Consider the following 22,937-nt stretch of genomic DNA (forward strand, 5'->3'; position numbering starts at 1 on the left):
TATGCTTGAAAATATTTCTCATTTTTAGTATTGAGCTATGCTTGAAAATATTTCTCACTTTTAGTATTGAGCTATGCTTGAAAATATTTCCATCTTAATCGTTCTAATTGTAATTTGTAATTAACTCACAAATTGATCCATCTTTTATTAAATTTCTATTACTCTCATCTTTTTTTCATGGCGCATGGCTTGATCCCTCCCTCAGTTCCTATTTTATACAGTGACTGTCATTATGCTGGTTTTGTTACCGGTCACTATAAAAAAAAAATATAAGACTTAAGATAGGAATAGTCCATTATAAATAGAATGAAATATCAACACAATTATTAATAGTATTCAATCCGAGGGGAAGGGTGGGAAACCTAAGGATGAAAAGAAAGAGGGAGTACAGCAAGCAGAAACAAACTAATTTGCGATTTTGTCTTTTTTATTTAAAAAAAAATAACCTGCTTTGCAAACTTTTTTTTGATGTAAACGATCTATTTCGAACTCAATAGGTGACCCAGCAGGTCACTTTTTTTTTTCTAGTATAAACATGTGTATGTGTTTCTAGGTGTAGTAAAAATAACTAGCATTGCCTGAGTGTGAAATATATTCAAACACTTGGTTAGAATAATGCAGACCCTATTAACTATTTATATTACACTAAACTAATAAAAAAAATTCCTAAAAGTTTAAGTATTTTTTGTTAGTTCTTACAGTTTCTGATAAGTGTTTACAAATAACATTAAGGCTCAAATTTAATGATAAATCTTTTAAAACTCCTGTTCACTCCAAATAAGGCATATTGCCATTTGGACGTAAGCAGATACTATTTGGGACCATGTCTACTAGGGACTATGTGAGGAGATGACGACACGTCTGTTCACATTACATTTAAATTTCTGCATGTTAGTACAGTCAGAGAAGCAGGAAACAGGGAGGGGAATACAAAAGTCTAGCAGTTCGATAGAATAAACTATTAGATTGGAAGAGTTTCCGGCATCTAGGGACCTGAACAGTGAAGAGAAGGGATTTTTCTGCACGATGGGTTTGTCGAAGGGTTACATGTACAATGAGTTCGTCAGAGCACATTCCATTAAAATACTTGTAAAACAGACACAGGGATGCAACATTATGGCGATGGGACAGAGGTTGGAGTTTGGCTGATAGTGCGGGACCTATTAGATTGGCGACATTACCGTCTTCAGAAAATGTTATCGTTATTGGTCCTAATGGGGATCTTCTCACTGCTATCATTAATTCATGTAAAGGACAAACAAACTTCTCTTATATTATTATTACAAGTTACTTGAGGCTGATATCACATTTAATTATTATTTCTTTCATTTTTAATATTCGTGAAAATATCAATGATGAATATATTCAAAATAGAATGCAATCTTAGATTTTCTTTTTTCCTTTCTATTTTGGTGTTATTGTTAATACACAAAATCAGCTTGGAAGAAATAGGTTTTAGCAATATCAAAAGATTCTGGAGATTTTTCTCGGTACTTATTTTTTAATCTGAAACAAAGAAAAAAAAGGAAGAGGTACAACATATTAAAAAAAAAAAAGTTGAAGGATGACTTTAGGGAGTTTGTAGTATAAAGGGGAGGTAACTACTCGTTAACAAATAGATTTCTTGCTGATTCAGCAATCTCTAAGTCTTTGTGGTTCCAAAATGGGAGATCTTTCTTTTTTTTGTTTGTTAAACTTCTGTCAGGTACTTCAGGGGGCAGACTGCCTGTCTGTTGTTCATCGACTTAACCATGATACTCCCATTCGACTCCTCTCCAACCTGGAGAACTATCTGTGAACAGAAAAGATGAAAAACCAAATTATTTAGTAGGAATGTTAGATAGATCCACTAGTATATAATTTAGTTAATAATAACAGGAAATGAGATAGCCAAGCTGTAACTAAATATGGTTTTGATTGATCTTCTGAGAAATGCAACTCTTTGGTTTGAAATTCTATACAGGTTCCTGAATTCGGTATAAAGATTCCCAAGTTTGAAAAGATACACTTTAAAATGGAGGTTACATCAGTCAAAACAAGTATTGGGATGATTAATCAGAATTGGAATTGGGAATCAGAAAATCAGAACTGTTTGGGATATCGGAATCAGAAAAATGTGTGCCTACTTTCCGATGTCAAAAACAATTCTATTAATTAAATTCAATTTATTAATAGTTTGTTTTGTTTTAAACTTAATTTACTATTGCTGATACCAATAATAAAAGGATAAATATTTATTGATTTTAAATTCAGTAAAACTGAAAAAATCTATAGATTACTTCACAATTGTATTTTTACTTTTGCAAAAATAAATGTATGAATTTTTATGGTAATCAAAAAAAAAAAAATAAATAAATTAAAAAAATGAGATTTTAAGGTAATCAAAAAAAAAAAATGAGTTTTTACAGTAATCAAAAGAATAAATAAAAACTTTAAATATTTAAAGATTTAAAATCGTCATTATATTGGAATCTTGGCAAAAATACTGAAATCATCCCATCACTTGTCAAAGCGTTAAAAAATAACAACCAAGATGTGAATAATAGTTCGAATACTTCAAACCATACATATTCTTACCTAATATAAGCAATTTACTCATTAACTATCAGATTACAAACTCAATAAGATAACATAATAACTTTCATTTCTAGTATTTCTTGACATCAAACTGGTAATCTTCAAGTATCTGTAGCAAACTTTTGCATGAACAACAGACCTCAGGTTTTATATCTGTTTTCCTTCTCCTAGATGTATGCCTTAATAAAAATGCTGAGGGTGCATCAGGACTAGTAGTATAATCGTGCCCTCAAACACGAACCTGGGTATTTTCATGCCCCCCCCCTCTCTTTCTCTCACACACACACACACACACACATACACACACACGGGAAATATATAAAAACATAAGAAAAAAAAACCTACATGAATTAATCAACATTTTGATGATGTTACTCCACTCGTCAAGAAGTTCACAATGACTTAAAATGATCAAATGAAAGGTTAATACACTAAATAAATAAGATAAAATAAAAAGTAAAATTAAAAAATAAAATAAAAAAATTATTAGCAAGGATGACCTTCGGCAGACTGACAACAACATTCGATAAGATGAGTAACATTGTTAAAACATAGGGGTTTTTCTGTGGCTTAGTTAGTTTAGTTAGTCTATGACCGACATTGTGATCTAGTTGGTCAAGCAATGTGAACGCTAGGCTATACATAAGCACACTTGACTGAAAACATAACCTCGTCCTTAGTGGAGGTAATAATTTCTCATTGCAAAAGTCCAATAAAAATCGATGTTTTTTAGTTTGAAATATTGTTGTACCCATAAATTGAAACTTTAATCTTTTAATTATTACGAACTTGCCAGGTATTGATGTTATAAAAGCGTTTCAAATTACTTTTTAATATTGATAGTTCTAAACACGAAAATAAAGTTGATATAGTTGTTTCTTCTATTTTTCTTACTTGATCTTTATGAAAGCGCACATCTACATCCCCTTCATTGATGTGGATTGGGCTTGTCACTTGAAAGATACGCTGTCCTGGTTGAAGGCGTTCTACATAAGCAGCAGGAAAATGTCCAGATTTTCCGTTGCATTTACCCTGCGAAAAATGGAAAATCAAATATGGCTTATAATAAAATTTTTTTAAATCAACGCACAAATCAAACATTTTCAACACTTAGTTGTATATAGTGTGCATGGTTTTATTTAAATCTATAATTAACAAACATAATTCAAGAAAGAAAAACTTGTAAAACAAGGAAATGTCTGTAACAGAAAGATTATAATCAGATTCGGTTGACTGGAAGCAAAACAATTGAGAGAGATTTGATTACGACGGGAAGAAACTGGAGGGACGCTGTGGATCTTACTTCAGATCAAAAATGGTGGTAGACTTTGACTGCTCCATGCGTCACAAGACGCAAGAGTCCCTAAATCTGAGTCTAATAATCGGTTTAACACCTGTTTTAGATGCTGGCATGTGTTGGACGACGTTTAAAAATAAACTTACAAGCTAACCTATCTTTGGTCAGATCTTTATCTCTCTTTTTCACAGACCCTTGTAGAATAAGTAGACAAGAAATCTCATTCTAACATTGAAAAACAGCTTAATTGATTATCTTCGTTAGTAGATTGTATAGAGAAAGGGTTAGTCGTGGAAAGTGTTTCTGTGTGGAAATATAGATTAAAAATTAGACAGGCCTGTTAAAAGAGAGAAGAGTTCATGTGTGTGTGTGTTGAACTTATGGTCCATAGCCATGATGGATTATTTGTCTCCATAAAGTTAGTAGTAGAAACGTGCGTCACGAAAGATTAAAGCTAGTACTGTAGGATGAGAAAGAGAGATTGCGTGTGTACTGCATTGAAGTTCGTGTGTGGAGATAGCCATGTTGGCTTGTTTATATTCACATCTTAGTTGAACCCCCAAGTCCGAAGGCGGGGTGAGTTCTGCTGAATCCCAAGAGAGAAGTTGGGGGTGGATTGACCCATTCCATGTGGAGTTGTTATGTTATCAGTCCAAGATTTGGGAAGAGAGAGAGAGAGAGAGAGAGAGAGAGAGAGAGAGAGAGAGAGAGAGGGGGTGTGTGTGTTGCCAGTTTAATCTTTTATAAACTCAGTCACGTGACTGAGAGCTGGCTTCTGATTGGACAAACTAGGAAGAAAGTATATTCAAAATCTTGAGCCGTGAGAATTCACTCCTGCTGGTGTTCATTGCAATCCTGTCTGCTACATCCCTTTTAATCGCTTCCTATGTTTTCCTTGATTTTCCCCTTTGAACTGAACCTACTACCCGTTTTACGTCTACTAACCCAAGAACTCATACCCATTCTTTTAACAGTCATACTGTAATGTTGTGACCCTTTGTCTGTGATTATAGCGTAGTATCTGTTAATTGTGGCAGGTAGGGCCAAGGATCAAAACATTATTATTAATTGATTTGAGCGATAGCGGGTCGCTGGATCGATTATTATGACTAGAAAAATAAACAATTAGATTAGGAAAAAGTGATTGACAGGAAATAATGATAATATCGCTACAAAGGAATGTGGGAATAGAAAATGGACGTAAACATGATTTTTGGTTTGCATAAACAAATAACTAGATTGAGATTACATCAGCGGTTGGGGTCTTAGACACGTAATGAGATGTAGATTTGGGGAGATTCTAGGCAGTCGTTAGCTGAACGTCAGTTGGTCTCTCCATGACACAGGGAGCGACGTTTCCTCAGGCAGTCAAGATGTGAAGACATTGTAATCTCTGAAGATGCCGGCCGGAATCATGAAAATAAATGTTCGTATATAATCCAGGTAGGTGTTGTGTTATTTACATTTGTTAAAAAGAACTGTTGGTCTACAACTGTTTGGATGCGTCCACGTCAATCATTTCCTGTTAGAACTGTCGCATAAATGTTACAATATACACACTAGATGATCACCTAAATAATACGACGTATATACATACACGCATTTACACGTACATGAATATACAGATAAAATATAAACCCCACTATTCAACATGTTGTTATGGAACATATTCATATAGAAACAATGTAACAATACCACCAAAGTCACCTCTTTTGCACACACATGTTATACTGCACAAATTTAATCTTCCTCTGATCTATTCGGGCAGAACAAAAAATAGGAGGCATTACGTTTGAAACGTCCCTCATTCTTTAGAAATGTAAAAATAGGTTAGGTGGAGGTTTGATCACAAATGAAGACTCAAAACACAAAAATGGGATTTATGTTGTTTACTTTTTATTGTCGATGCATATCCATATTAACTTGTACATTTCTTCATATACGTTATTATGGCAGAGACTCACTGGAGTAAAAAACCACAGGGTGTTATCTTTACTCTCTTCGGTTTTTAATAACATTTATCAAAAACTGTTTTTAGAAAGAGTTAGTTACATATTTTGAAAGCATTATTTCGTAAGGTTAAATTTGAACATTTTAGAAAACCGAGTATTGTTGCATGTTTTTTTAATTAAATTTAAATTTTCCTTTTTTTGAAAAAAAAAAGAAAAAAAGAAAAAAGATTTTTATTATATAAATAAAATAGTAAATGTATGTATGTATGTATGTATGTATGTATGTATGTATGTATGTATGTATGTATGTATGTGTGTGAACTGATAAACTCTTAAACTATTAGTCACATAACACTGAAATTAACAAGAAATAATAATCATACATTAAGGATGGTTTATTACGAGTAAAATCTTTGTTTGGATGGATGAATAATGCATGTCGGTAAGTTAAAATGCAAAATGTTCATTTCAACTTGCTGACATATTTCTATTACTTGTGTGCATGCACAAATTCAAAGTTAGCTTGAAGTAGTTTAATTTTAAATCTTTCTCATCTATCTGTCGATAGCTCAAATAGTAGGGAACGTGGCTGAAGCACTTTAGTTTTGGTTTCGATCTTAGCTGATGGTACCTAAGTCATTGTTAAAAATAATTTGAAATCAATACTATATATTAGGTACAAGATAATATTCAATAAAGAATTACCTCTGTAATAATAAATATGAACTCTGCATGAATTAAAATATCTTTAAGCATATTTTATGACTGGGCAAGGCTGGGTGCCATCCGCTAGTCATTTAATAAAGAAATATTATTATAACTTGGGTTTTCTAAAATTTTCAAATTTAAAAACTTTTTTTTTTTCTGTTTACATATTCTTTAAACAATAGTGTACAAATGTTCATTTTACCAAATTGACTCCCTAGTTTCGTAACCCAAAACCTGTCAAAATAATTACACTTGAATTTTAAAAAACACTAAGCATTTTTTTTTTTTTTACAGGGGAGTCACCACTTATGAAGACCCAAAGGCCACTCGAGGGTAAGGGTTAATGAGTGTAAGGTGGTCACTGAGACAACAGCACAGTGATCGTTAGTAGTGGAAATTGAGTAGAATTTTTTTTTTTATTTAAAAGAGCGCCTCAACAAGAATTTGTTTGCATTGGATTTGAAGACTACCAAGTTGTAGTTAGCTGGAAAGCAGGCTAGCAGAACAGAGTTACACAAGTGAGCAGTTCTATGAAAGAAGCTTTGTTCATGGAATTTATGTTTAAATTTAGAGAGTGAGGGAAATTGTTGATAGTGGTTGTAGCTAGAGGATTGCTTGTTGTGAAAGTTTGGCAGGATTTAAGCTCAGACGAAACTTGCCATGAAAATAATGACACATTCCAAATCTTAACCTATATTTTATTCATCCACTTTTGTAATGAAAACCTGCACACACTTATGGCTTACTATTAGTTATAATTTTAGTCTCATTGTTTTCTATACCTCTCCATCTGTAATCCCTTTATATTAGAACTTTGTATGAAAAATAGGTTCCCCATGTGATATAGGAGATGCTTTAAGATTAAAGTCAAATTCACTCCATCTTGTAAAGTCTTGATAAATAGAGGCACTAAGACCTCGTTCTTGTTATGAAAATAATCCCGGAGAAAACTTTAGTTAAAGAATTATAAAGGAGATAAAATGAAAAAAATATAACTGCAACGTTAAATAAAGGAGATAAAATGAAAAAAAATACTACTGCAACGTTAAATAAAGGAGGTAAAAAAAAAAAATACTACTGCAACGTTAAAAAACCAACCAGCAATAAGTGTGAGAGATTCCGACTCAGAAAACATCCATTCTTCCTCATTTATCCCCCCCCCCAAATAAAATCGCTGATTGATTATGAATAGATACACGATATAAGGATGTGTACATTTTGATCTCTGATGTGAATTCATCAGGATAGATGCTCCCTCAGCACATGTGTAATATTGTCATTGGGCTGGACCGCTCATTAGTCTGGTATCAGACTGAGATATGATCAATAGGGATTGGTGGTGACCAAACGGCCAACGGGGATGCATTATTGAATTCCTCCATGTAGAAAAAATGTTAACTTTTAAATTCAAATGAACCTATCTCGGCTCAAAGAAAAATTTATTGATCGAAATAAGCACCATTAGAAACAGTACACTTTTGCTAACGCAAATCAAGTGTGTTTATGACAGTAACGTAAAAATCTTGTGTTCTGGTCGTGAAATCGCTGAAAGTGTTTTTGATATCGCTTAGGTTTCTGAAGCATTTCTCATACAGAAAGTTGTTAAGATACTTGAAAAAGTGGTAGTTAATATAGGTCAGAGATCTGGAGAGGTAGAGTTTCGTAGCCCAATTCGTTCAACTTCTGTAGGGTTGGTTTAACAATATGTGATGAGACATTGTCATGGAGGAGAATTAGGCTTTTTTATTGACTAATGTTGCGTGTTGTTGCGGAAGCTTCTGATACATTTCATCCATTGTTGATAGTATCGTAACCTTGAGACTACTCAAATAGAATAATGGCGTGCAAGCCCCACATGTAAAACCCAGTTGTGCACGCAACTATTTAAAGATCATTTCAACTGCGCGCACATCGCCTTTCTACACCCACACAAATTCTGTGGGCATATAAAGAAAACTCTGTCTTTTCACGCAGATGTCTTGGAAAGTAGCTTATGCCATAAAGATGTTGCTTTTTTAATCCAATCGGATTACATAGAAAACAAATTTCAAAAATATCTTTTCAGACAGGGTTCATGGAGCCGGCTTGAAATCTGTAAATATTGTATTTTGCACCAAAACCAATTAGTCGATCTGAGCCAGCATGCTGTAAACATCATCATCGATTCCGTCCCACGGGACGTTAAACGCGCGTGCGACCGATAATTAATTTTTTACGGAAATGAACTTTTGACCCTTTTCTATCTCTCTGCGATGGACTTTTATGTTGGTTAATTATTATTATTATTAATGTTGGTTAATTATTATTATTATTAATGTTGGTTAATTATTCCTAAAAAAGGACTGGTTATTTTCAACCGAGAACTTTTACGTTTCTACTTCATTTCATTACCTCAGTTGCAGGAAGAGACTCAATTAAGAAAAAAATTTCTTGTCTTCTCCGTTCACTTAATTACGATTTTAAGAAAATAAATTTTGCATTAACTTTATTCATCCGCCTCAGTCATCTTTGCTTGATTGTTCAACTCCATTTTACATACTTATTTTCATTTTTATGTTTTGAGTTCACGGGACCAAGATTGACGCCAGTAGCCTCGCAACAATAGTACTTCGCCGTAATGGTTTCACCTGCATTCAAAAAACTGTAATGGATGAGACTGGTCACAGACCACCAAACAATCAGCATGACCTTCTTTTTGTGCAACTCTGGCTTCAGAAAATGTTGTGGAGCTTCGTTGGCATCTAACCATTCATCTGAGCATCGCCAGTTGTCGTAAAGAATCCAGTTTTCATCACAAGTCACAACTCGGTTGAGAAATAGGTCGTTCTTGTTGCGTTCTTGTTGAAGGGAAGATGACATTTCATAAAGGCATTTCTTTCAGTTGCTGTTCAATTCGCAAGGCACTTACTTATCAAGATTTTTGTCTTTCTCACCTCTCCCAAGTGGTTGGAAATCGTTGTATACGTTACATCTAATTCAAAAGCAAGTTCTTGAACAGTCGTGCATGGATTGGCTTTGACTAAGGCTCTTAATTGACCGTTGTCAACATCCAATGGCTGACCACTATGCTCATTATCTTCACGACTCTTGTCACCGTGACGAAATTTCTTAAACCACCATTGTACTGTGCGTTCAGTACTGGTTCCTGGGCCAAATGCTTCATTGATATTGTGAGCTGTTTCAGCAGCTTTTCAGCCTAGCTTGAATTGAAATAAGAAAATTGAGCGAATTTGAATTTTTTCATCTTGTATTCAACATTCTGAACAAAAAAGACATAATTGTTTTAAAACGATTGTAATTTAAACAATTAGATTGAGCAAAAAACGCTCTTTAAAATGATATGTAAAGTAAAGGTATTATAAGGAAAACTTATTTGAAAATGCATCATTTGAAATCAAAATTAAAAATTCCGCAAAATCTTTTTTTTGTCAATCTAATATACAGGGTGTCCGTAAAGTTACTATACAGTCTTATCGTTTTATTGTATTATATTTGTATTAATAGTTAATATTTATTTTTTTTACAGGTTTATTTAATCAAGCATAAAGGTGTTATTTCTTTTTATTTCTTTTTGTTACAAATAAATATTTTAATACAATATCTGACTGTACTGTTAATATATTACAGGGTGTCTGTATAGTAACTTGTAAGACTGTATAGTAACTTTACGGACACCCTGTATATTGAATACAATATAATAGAGAATTGGCTCTATAATAATAAATACGAAATCTGCGTAAATCAAAATATCATATTTAAGCATATTTTACGACCGGAAAACGCTGAAGGACTTGCTAGTTTGTACATAAGTATGTAACATTAATTATAACTGAACTCTGGTTTCTGATTTCATTGTTGATGTCAGTAAACATTATACCAATTGCACCTCGCATCAATTTTGGTTGGTATTATTTCTAAAAGGTAAAACATATACTGACCTTCCACCAATCCTTTTTAGAATTATCAAGAACTGAGAGGCGCCAACCTGCTCTGTAAAAAAAAAGAAAAAAAAAGAATGAATGAAAATAACCAAAAAGAAAATATATTTTCAACATTTCATATATCCTTGTATATAATGCAGCTTGAATATAACATTATCTCATGTTCCTGAAGCTAACAAAAAATAAAAAACAGAAATACATTACATCTTTATTTATACAGTATGGCACTGTAGAGTACCATTTCTATTAAAATTTTATTTTTGCAAAGATGCATCTATGATTCATGGAAATTTCAATGTTGCACATATATTTATAAAATTGTTAAGAAATAACCGAAATTTGTTCATTCTATTCACCATTCCAATCCTTTTATAATATTGTTCATCACCCAATTGACGATCCATGCATTATATTAGCATTTATTCTCAAGTGACTTTTGGCTTTGATGAATGGTAACCTATTAGTAAAAAAATAAATAAACTTCCTTAGAAGTCACAAGATGTTATTTGGTTACACCATGCCTACACTAGTACATATTAAAATGCATGGATGCATTAAAAACATGTTTTGGTGGATGACTTCGTTTAATCCAAGCAAATGTTTAAATGTTTTTCTTTTACCTTAGGTCAAGATCTTCTTTTTCTTTTCCTTTGAAGTTATACAGCACCACATACGCATCATCTGATTTCTTTCTTCCACTGGATTTGTACTGAAAAAAAACCCAAATACTTTCATTATTAAAATTCTATACATTAGGATTACAGCATCAACAACTCTTTTTTTTTATTTTTCAGTTTGTATAGAGTGTTTAAGACAAATTTGACACCTTGACTAGAAAGGAAAGAAAAAAAAAATCACATTTTGGCCAATAATTCATGTATTCTGAAAATTTAAGGTGCATTTCATAGAGAATCTTTTGCCAAATATAGCTCATTCGCAGAGCCATCCTAAGCCTCCACCAAGGCATTGACACAGGAGCTTACCTTAAAGCATGGAGCCTTCAAAGTATCTTCTTTCAAAAGAGGCCTGAACGTCATTAGCTTGTCCTTAATGTTGCAAGTGGTATGGTTGGTGTCTTTCTCAACTGCATCCTTCCAGGCATCCCCTCCTCCTTTGGGGTGGGGGTAAAAAAATAGTGTAGTATGGACTTGCAGTGAACCAAGTTGGGAAACTAGATGTAGGGAGTGAAGTTGTGAAAGTTCCAGACAGCCACTTTTTAAGTTTTCCGGAGATATGGCATGGAGCTGCAATATGAAGAGCTACCCTCTCTATTCAGTGCTTGACAACTATCTGAATTGAGCCTGCGTCCCCTTTTGAAGGTGTGGGATGATATGCCGTAGGCTTCAGTAGACACATCCAAAATCATCACAGTTTGAAGGAACTCAGTCTTCGTGATGTGGAGGTCTAACTCGCAGGTGTCCTTTCCACCTAACGCTTGACAGCAGTGGACAGCAACTCAGTATAGCCATCTAAATTGTGTTCGATTCCTTTTTTGAAGAAGTGGGGCAGCATGTTATGCCTTCCATGAGTAAAATGTAAATTCGTTTGAAACAGCATCATACAACTTTGTTGACCAAATTGATTCTGTTGTTGGCATTTTTGCAGGAGGTATCACATGAAGTTTGTCAACATCCTCAAGTGAAAGTGGTATTATGGAATTATCTCAATTTGAATTTGGCACACGGTGTGTGTCATTATCCACTTAACCACCTGAAAAAAAATTGTCTATAGTTTTTTTGTGACTGAACAATATTTTTATTTTAATTTTTTTAATTAATTCTTATTTCAGTCACGTAAATTCTTTTGAGTTGAAAACAAAACAAAAAAAAAAAGAAGAAAAAAACACACGCTTGAGTTGGATTATTTTGTCTCTCTTTATCCCATGATGAAACGTTTGCTTATTCACCTAAGCAGCAGGAGCCGCGGTCCTTTTCTTTTTTTTTCTCTCTCAACTGACAATGAACTCACACATGAATGAAGCAGTGTCCAAAAATAAAAGACTCGTGTTGAACACAAGAAATCCATCTTTTTATTCTGGCTCCTAACAGTGTCTAAATTTGCATACTTGTATTTTTTTTTTTGTATCAGAAGGGTTTCAGGTTCGAGTGCCACTGCTGGTCTACAGCAGGCACAAGCTAACCGTCTTATCAGTGCTTATTACTATGCCTCTCCACACACTTATCACACCATTATCAACTTAAAGACCCTCACATTTTGAGGGAATATGGTGTTCATGATACACAGGACTTTGTGTGGATTGCAGGCTAGCCACCTATTGTTGTTCTATGTGTTGTGCAACTAGTTCTGAAACGATCTGAACATCCTCTTGTCCTCTTGAGTGTTTGACCTTGTTGAAGCGTTTGTTTTCATAAGGCAGTTCTTGTGGGTGAGTGACTCTTGTAGTTCTTGTATGAGGAGTAACAAAGATCCTTGTTCAGCACTTTCTTCATAGTCACTGGGACAATCACAGTGACACCAAAATTAAGCAACGTCGAGCCTGCTCAGTATTAGATGGGTGACCATTTGGGAAGGTGAGGCGCTGTATGTACCATGACGTAAAATACCAGCTTGATAAACTGGTGCAATCTATCCTTTGCTCGAGGGTAGATGGGCTTCTTTTAAGCCATGGTAGGCAGTCCATCTAGTGATGGTGTCACGATAAAAAATACCCTTAAGTCTTCAGCTACGGACAAGATTTGAATTACACTACAAACTTGTCTAGTGAGTTCAATCTCGGCTGCAGTCGCATGTTTTTTTACATAGTCACCACTGTGATACTCATATCTTTTGGCAAATTCTGCATTGTCATGCTTGGTTCTTACTACACCCTTTCTTTTATTCCCCCCTTTTATTTTTTAAGTTTCTTGACAAATTTCCTTGTGCAAACACAGAACACCTGCTGTGATCCTTCCTGGTAGCCACTGCTTCCACATTTTCATAACATTTACCCAATTCATATCACACTGCCTTCAAGATATTCAAGGAGTACTGAGCTGCAGTTAAGATTTTCAAATTTTTTAATCTGATGTAAATCCTGTCTCCAGCTTTCAAATCCACTAGAAACGGCTATCTGTTCCAGTCTCCTTGATGCAGTTATTGATGTCTTTGTATGACATCAAATAAGTATTAAAACGATGACATAAAGTAAATTTTATTGTTGTTTCATTATTAAAATTTTAGATTACCAATCGTTCGAGTTGAACTATATAATTAAAAAAAAAAAATGTAGCAAAGTATGTTATTTTATTACAAGATCGACTGAGGATTTTTCGGGAATTGAAATGCCATGGTGTAAAGGGATGTAAGAAGAGGTTACAAACATCTCGAACACTTTGTATAAAACTATTATATATTATTATATTATTATATATCTGTATAAAACTATTATATATTATTATATATGTGTATAAAACTATTATATATTATTATATATCTGTATAAAACTATTATATATTATTATATATGTGTATAAAACTATTATATATTATTATATATGTGCATAAAACTATTATATATTATTATATATCTATATAAAACTATTATATGTTATTATATATGTGTATAAAACTATTATATATTATTATATATGTGTATAAAACTATTATATATTATTATATATGTGTATAAAACTATTATATAGTATTATATATGTGTATAAAACTATTATATATTATTATATATGTGTATAAAACTATTATATATTATTATATATCTGTATAAAACTATTATATATTATTATATATCTGTATAAAACTATTATATATTATTATATATCTGTATAAAATTAGTAGGAATTCCTTTCCTTTTTTATTGCTGAAAGACAATACCTCTATAAAAAAAATTCCTACAAGAATGTAAATTACGCTTCTGCATTTTTGAGATGAGGATTGGTTATTCGTATTATTTGGATTCATCGGACTACTAGAACCTATAGCGCAGCGGTACTTGGAAAAATCAATTGTAAAAATTATATTTTCCTGAAGGTTGAACGTTCAATTTTCAGTGTGGGCGACCGAAAAATACAATTGCGAATTACTTATGACCTATATCCAATCATGGCTGACGGAACAAGAGCATGCTACCCCCCATGAAGTAAATAAAGGATTCCGCCCAAATTCCCAAGTTCGATAGAAACATTCCCAAGTCTGACAAGATGCACCTGCAGAACGTCAGAGGTTACATCGACAGAAACGTTGTGAAAATGAGAACAGTAGTCAGAAGAATCCAAATGAAGAGTGTAACTAATTGTCTGGCCAGTTTAACTTTAGACAACGAAAGTGTTTCTTAAATGTTGGAAAACGAAAACAAAACGTGTTGTATACAAATTTATTATTTAATCGTTATAAGTGCAAAAGTGAAGGAAACTTATTTTATTATATTTTTAATATAAAAACACTTCATTAATCTTATAATAAACTAGCAAGGAGACCCGACGTCGCTGGAGATTGAATGAGGGTCAACGAATGTTTCCCACTTTCAATACTTTTATCATCGAAATCAGTGAAATCGACCATTTTTTAAAATCAAATTGATTGATTGCCTGCTCTAGTTGAGGATATACTGTGGTGCACTTGGAGAAAGCATCACTGACTTAGTCCACAATACATTGTACTTTAAATTGATTGCACTGTAGAGAACCTAATGTTAATTTTATCAAATTATTTTTATATAATGGCTTGAATTAAAGTTTAAAATGCAAAAGTAAAGTATCATGTTCAATTGTGCTCTAAGCAGAAACATTTATTTCAAATATACTCATGTCTTATCAGAGAACATACTGTTGCTTTTATATGCCAGTCCCTTCTGCTTGTGTCGTGATAAAACTTTTTAAATGCACTTGTGATGTTAGGTTTCATATTGTATTGAGTTAACTTTGGTCAAAACTGGACTGTTCCTTCTTTAATCTGATTTTTTGGATTATCGAAAATCGATAATCCAAAACCTATCAAATAACACTTCCAGACACAAAGTACATTTATGTGAGATTTCAAAAAGTCAACCCAGCTGTTTCAAAGTCCATAGGAAACTAACTGACACACACAACCTTTTATATATAAGCAGAGATTTTATTGTACATCGACATAAGTCAAACACTTGATTTATTTATAATGACTATAATTGTAAAATTTTACTGAACACATGTTTAATATTGTTATTGGGCTTTGTTATAAAATAAAGTATAAGATTGTCTTTTGTGTTTATAGATATCTAGCACAAACATAGACCCCACAATATCTGTCCGCAATGGAGATTTGGTATCTGTCTGCCTGAAACCGAAACTATAATATTACTTCTATTAATTGTACTATTGTTTAATTCAAGCTTACTATGCAAGTGTTGCTATAGATGATAGTGTCGTCTGCATATATGTCAACGAATGAACTTACAGTGTGATTTGGGAGATCATTAATGAAGATAAGGAAGAGAGTTGGGCTCAGGATGGATCCTTGATGCATGTCAGAGTTGATACTTTGAGTTTCGGACTTTTGCCCATTGGCGACTATTTGGAGAAAAAAAGATTCAATGATTAAGAAGACATTTCTAGATATTCTGTAGCTGGATATCTTGTCAAGTAGACCTTCATGTCAAACCTTATGAAATGCCTTTGATATGTCAAGAGTTATCGGTTTATAGATTCACAGATTTTATGTGAAATTACAGTTAGTATATCAGCTGTAGATCTTAATGAAAACCATATTGCTTGTCACAGAGTAGATTGTTTTTGCTGAGATGATAAATATTTCTCTACTTAATATGATAAGCAACTTACTCATGACTAGGACTGTGATAACAGCATATTCTTTTCATTGTTTGGACTCTCGAGTGTGTATTCACTGATATCTTATGTTTTTATATAGACTGATGTGGTTCTCGGTTGATTAACTGTGTCTAACTGTGTCAGATATATACTCAAGAGTCAAAACAATGAAAAGAATATGCTGTTGTCACAGCCCTACTCATGACACACAGAAGACTAATTAGTATTTTTAATAATGAACAGACTAATTAGGTTTTCCAAGGTATTGGGAAGTATTCCTCCTTTAGGCACCGATTGAATAGATTTGCAATAATTGCAGTTGCAACTTTTTGATTACTATAGCACGAATATTGTCAGGACCAGTCGGTTTTTATGTGGCAACATCACAAACAGATATATGGATGTCACACAGATTATTTTTGGTCTTGGAAGAAAATTTGGGAGGCAGGTGACTGATCGGAAACAGTTAAGAGGGAGCAATGTAATAATTATTCAGGGTTTAATTCTATCCAAGAATTTTTATATCAATTGGGAATATAGATCAAGCACTCATCATAATTCATTCTTCTCTCAAGAAATGAAATGAATTTTAAGAGAACGTAATCATTCTGGATCGGGTTTAATTGATTTTTAATTGATCAGACACCCAAGCAAGATGACACTGTCAGTAGACAAAATGCTTTTTTCTTTCATTTATGGTTAGATAATACTTTTGAACAGCGCTGATAATCAATCAATCAATCAATCAATTTTATTTGCAAAAAATAACAAAATGCAGCCAAGTCATGTAAAAAATCAGAAGATAATGCATCCGTACACTGTCTGAATGTTTGCCCAATATGATTTTAAACCTGGATATGGTAGGCATTATTACAACTTTTTCTGGCAACTTTTCATGTTCGCTCCCAGAGACCAGAAACAGAGAATGCTAAATTTAGTTGTCGATATTATTGTATAGTGGGGTTCTGTATAACATGGGGTGGGGTTATATATATGATGTGTATTTATTGACGTGTATATATATCATCTATTGTGTTCAATGTTCCTGAACAGAGTGAAATACAAGGTCCTTTTAGACTAAGAAAGGAAGGAAGTTCGAATCTTGAAGAATTACAATTTAATTATCGCAGGTAGTTAGAATAAGAGCCAAATATGTTTTCCAAACGGAAATATTAATACAGATCCCATCTTAGAGTTTAACAGCAGAAGCTTCGAGTTCCTTGAAGCTTACTGCTAAATATGGCCGAAATAATTCGACACATGGTCTCGACATGACATCTTTCCTGTTAAAGGATTTTCGTTGATATAGTACCGATACGTCTCATTGAATTCCGATTCAAGCTGAAATTAAAGTCATGTGCAACTCAATTTTGGTGCTTTTTCTTAAATCTCGTGAAACAACATCTTGTGTCATTTCGCCTTAATAAAAGGAAAAAAAGTTTTTAATACAATTCCCAGCATGCAACAGTGAGCATTTTAGCATGTGAATTTCCAACAATGGTGTTCCCTGGAGTCTGGGTGACAACAAATCTCCCCAGATTTCCAGTACTCTTCATCTTTTTCGATAATCTTTTACTGGTTTTGTGTTATTGCAACAACCACTTCTTCCTAGCAATGACCATTGGTCTTCACTGGAATTTGGGTGGCAACGGGCCTCCCCAACGTTACAATCCTCTTTGCAGTGGAGGTCTGGTTAGTGCTTTCTCTCTTCAGTCTTTTCATCCTCCTTGAAACTTCACGACTATTTGGTGTGGCATCAGTCTTTGCCGACACTAATTTTTTTTTGTTTATTTTTGGAGGTGGGGTACGTAGTTAACTTACAATTTTACAGTCTCAGCTTTCTTGGTTCCATTATTAACTTGATAGTTTTGATATTTATTTATTATTATGAAGCTCTTATATATGTGATGATTTATCGTAGATACAAATTGTGATATTCTATCTCCATTCGACTTTTATCTGATTTATTGTGGATCTCATGTTAAATAATACTGAAGTTTTAGTGTTTTGTTCCACCTCTAATTCTGCTGGTCTGCAATCTGTGCTGATGAAGAGACCATTTGGTATCAATAATGACCTTTTATCTCAGAAACGATCGTATGCTCAACAGTTATTTATGCTTAATTCTTGAAACTGATATAAATCAATATTTCATAAATTTGTTTATTTCGAAATTAATATATATATATATATATATTCTTTTTATATATATATGTTCTTTTTTACTGTCTACTTACTTTTGGCTCATTATATATATGTATATATATATATAGAGTGAGCCAAAAGTAAGTAGACAGTAAAAAAGAACATTTATTTAGAGATCACATATATGTACAACCAGCCTTTGAGACTTTACACGACCGGTCGTCACAGTCTATTGAAAGTTTTTTGGGGTGACTAAAAGTCGTAAATCACTCACCCGCCAGTCGATAAAATTTCTTTAAATAAAGAAACAGGAAAAACTCATTTATTTTACGACCCTCAAATATGCGATGACTTAGAATGACCTACGTCTCATCATTTATGAATTCTTTCATCTCTAGCTGTAAGACCGTTGGAATATCATATTGAAAAAAGAGTGGTCACGCTAAAGGCCAACAAGAGGTCAAATTTACACATTCGGAGTGTAGTCAAAATGTCGCCTTCATTTAGCTCTCTGATTTTGAAATTCATTTGGAAAAAAAATTCTTTGACGCTACAACTACATACATTTCATGCTTACAAAAGTAAAGACAAACATTTGAAAAAGGAAAAAAACGCATCGTTCCGTCCAGCATGCACCGAAAATTAAATTATACAACAAGTAATCATATTTTTTTCAATTATATAAATTCAGATATTTGCGCAACTTTCAAAAAATCATCGATACCCAATTTCAAAAATAATATTCTAAATTTTAGAATGTTGTTCCGAGGTGAAATCTTTGTTTTAATAGAAACCAAAGGGACCAATTTCTGTTCTAATATATATATATATATATATATATATATCAAAGTTTTTTTTCCATAAATTACAAAGAAAAATTGACCGTTTAAATTTTAAAACGATATTAAACCATGCCGATTTTCTAAGAAATCAAGTTCATTTCAGCTAAATGGTATTTTTTTTTTTTTTTTTTTTTAATATCAGAGATTTCGGGCCATGGAGATCTCGTACCAGGAGATTTCAGTCTACAATCGTGAATACCCGGAGATTTCGTAACACTTTTTTTTCAACACCCACGGTTTAGGCTAGATATTTGTATGAAATTTTACGCCGTAATTTGGGTATCGGAAGAGTAGTTTGTTATTTTTATTAAGAATAAAGAAGAAAAAACTCTTTAATTGAATGATTATAAACACGGTAATTCCTTGAATTGTTGTAAAATTATTTACTATTATTGACTAAAACAAAGACATACGAGGGGCGTGCAATAAGTAATGCCCCTGACCCACTTCCTGTTGTCTGATCTAGCTGAAATTTTGCATATGCAATGATTTATATCTCTACGGGTTATTACAGCTCTGAACTAATTGTGGTTTCTGTTTTACAGGTGTTTGAACTGAGTCAGGTGTGAAATGGAGCCTATTAAATGTCGAGCAGTGATCCGGTTTTTGTATTTGATAGGATGCACACCACAGGAGACTTTTGATGAGATGAAAGAAACTCATGGTGATAATGCCCCATCATATGACCTTGTAAAACACTGGCATCGTGAATTCAAACATGGCCGGAAGTCTGTGGAAACAGCTCCCAGACCTGGTTGCCCCCTTCTGCCATTGATGAGGCATCTGTTCGTCAAGTTGAGGCTGCCATTTTGGAAGATCGGTGCATTAATATTCGCCAAATAGCCCAAGATGTCAAGATTAGTACAGGATCTGTGGAAACTATCATTCATGACCATTTGCATATGCACAAGGTGTCTGCCAGATGGATTCCCAGGTTGCTCACGCCATTCCAGAAGCGAAAACGCGTCGAGTGCTTGAGGAAGAATTTGGAGATGTGCCAAGAAGATGAGTCAAAGTTTTTCAAAAGACTGATTACTGGAACCTATTATGTTTCACTTTTGAGGAAATTAAGAGAAGCTATCAAAATCAAGAGGCGGGGCAAGATCAACAACGGTACCCTCCTCCTGCAGGACAATGGTCCGGTCCACAACTCGCATGTCGCCAGATCAGAAGCACGGCCGTATGGTTATGAAATTCTCCCCATCCTCCCTACTCTACTGACCTTGCACCCTCTGACTTTCACCTCTTCCCAGCCATGAAGTTGTTTTTGAAAGAAAAGCATTTCCCAGATGATGCAGCCTTGATTTCTGAAGTCACGTCGTGGTTGGAGGACTAATCTGGGGTGTTCTACAAAAACGGTCTCCAGAGCTGCATCAAACGATGGGAGAAATGCATAACTCTGAGTGCTTCCTATGTAGAGAAAGACTAATAACTATGCAAAATTTCGTTGCTCTGCTGCTATGGGAAGTGGGTCAGGGGCATTATTGCACGCCCCTCGTAAAGTCGGACGAGTAAAAATATTTTGGGGCGAGTAAATTTTTTTTTCAAATCTCAAAGGCTGCGTACAACTATATGCAATAAGACAATTATATTAATGGAAATTGAATATTATTTATAAACGCAAGTGTTCAAACTGTTTTCCTTCTTGATTATATATCAGTTTTTAAGTTTATTTTATCAATACATTAGAACTTGTTAAAGTATATATATATATATATATATATATATATATATATATATATAAATTAATAACATATAGCTCCATTCCAAGTTCCAAGATATATTCAATCTTACCATTCAGTTCTTTCAGTATATCAAAATTTTTATATATTTTACAGACCGAAGTGTGAAGAGGATAGCAGCAAGGAAGCAATGTACGATTGCAGAGGCAGTATATAGGTATAATACAACCCCAAAGGATAACGCGACTGCTGAAAGTGCACCTGCTAATGCGATACATTGCTATCGAGTGCGTGTTAAGGGCATTGACGCCTGCTTGCCTAATCAGAAGTTAGGGGACACCGTCTGGGTAAGGCCTTCCAATAACCGATGTACGACCAGTTTCAGAAGAGGACGGATCACCACATAATTAGTGAGCAGGCTGTGCTTGTTGATGGTACTCCACGGCATGTGAGCGATGTCCGGCCTACCCTTGATACAAACCAAATGGCGAACAGCGAAAGTGATGAATCATCCAATGATGAAATGTGGATCCGACCTATGCCCCATTGCCGTGATGACATGGCTGAGAACCTCAGCACAGGTGGCGATAGTTCCAGCACGACTTCTGAGAGCTCCAAAGACGATGGAACCCAGCTTGATGGAAGGACTGCAGAAATGAAATAGGTCTGTAATAATGGATAAATTATTAAAACCTTTGTATTTATTTATCAATATTGAATTTTTTGTTGCATATACTCATCAGAAAAATAAGAAATTTTACTTAAAATAAAATGGACATGACCATACACTGTCTGAAAAAACATTTTATAGAAGAATTAACATTGTATATTTATTAATATAGCCAACTTAGTTTATATATATATATATATATATATATATATATATATATATATATATATATATATATATATATATAAGAGAGGCACTTAATTTTTCAATTCTTGTGTTATTTTCCGGTAGCCTGGAGGAAAAATGCTAGCCTAAGGAATCAAGAGTAATTATCACTTCCTACACTGATGATTGCGTAAGTATGAATACTGGTGTCTGTATGTATAAAAATAATTGTTAATATTTATTTGAAAAATATTATAGTTATATATATTTATCTAAAACAAGATTAGGTTTAACGTTCTGAAAACTCATACTAGAATTGTCCATAAAGAATTGTGCATAATGGAGGCTGGAAATTTAACGCTGCTACCCGGTCATAGTTGGCAGAACGAGAATAATCTGGGTTTAACACAAAAGGTTTCAGTTCAAGATTCTCTATAGATTCCCAAATTTGACAAGATACACAGGTAGAAGGTCGAAGATAATAACGACTGAAACGTTGTGAAAATAACAACCAAGATGAGAATAGTTAGAAAATAGTTAAAGCAAATTAGTGTAAAACATTACAGAATAAATTGGATGAATTCCAGAGAAGAAATCTAATAATAAACAGTTTTCTAAAATGATTAAACACTTTCAGATTCTTGTGTTTGTATGCATGAAAATCTTAGCAACCCTTAAAGTAAATTAGTTGGTTTAATCTTAAAAAAAAAAAAATCCTTAAAGACAAAGCAATTATCAAATCTGAATTCACACGAAATTCAAAGTTTCATTATTCATATAACTCCAGGGAACAAATGAGCTTATTTTATTTTAATCCTGTTCTCTGACCACAAAAGATATGATGCCACTTTCTGGTAATGCGAAAACCAGAACGTGTGTGGTCTGGAATCTGTATTAAAGAGTTCGCATTTCTTCTTGAACAAGTTAAACACCTAGGGGAACTTTGGTAACAAACACAACCTTACTTGCTTTGAGTGATACTCTGTATTTTAATTCAGATAAGTGTATATGAGAAAAGGAGATTGATGCTACCATGGTAAATGATGTTGAATGTGATGAGCCGTTAAAACACTCTCAAACATTCATCAGGGGAACTTAAAAAGGAAGGAAGCTGCTTTGAAATATAAGCTTCCTTTTAATTAGGTTGTTGATGGTGTGAGACCAGATGATAAATGCTGCTTTTGTAGATAGGTAATACAA

At 33.6% G+C, this 22,937-nt stretch overlaps 1 protein-coding gene across 14 annotated transcripts in view; it reads right to left on the bottom strand.

The window, feature by feature from the left end:
- Positions 1-1,481: 1,481 nt before the first annotated feature.
- LOC145293199 (uncharacterized) overlaps positions 1,482-22,937 on the bottom strand; it is an 806,145-nt gene continuing 784,689 nt past the window's right edge. For all 14 annotated transcript variants that reach the window (XM_080139709.1, XM_080139706.1, XM_080139701.1 and 11 more), the window contains 4 exons: positions 11,096-11,184; positions 10,473-10,524; positions 3,472-3,609; positions 1,482-1,792 (listed from right to left, as the gene is read on the bottom strand). In XM_080139709.1, the coding sequence (XP_079995835.1) occupies positions 1,691-1,792; positions 3,472-3,609; positions 10,473-10,524; positions 11,096-11,184 (381 nt within the window). In that variant the 3' untranslated portion in view covers positions 1,482-1,690. The remainder of the gene's footprint in view (positions 1,793-3,471; positions 3,610-10,472; positions 10,525-11,095; positions 11,185-22,937) is intronic.

This window comes from Euprymna scolopes, chromosome 14, assembly GCF_053919585.1.
Source record: "Euprymna scolopes isolate OS-2025 chromosome 14, ASM5391958v1, whole genome shotgun sequence".
NCBI classification, from domain to species: Eukaryota; Metazoa; Mollusca; class Cephalopoda; order Sepiida; family Sepiolidae; genus Euprymna; species Euprymna scolopes.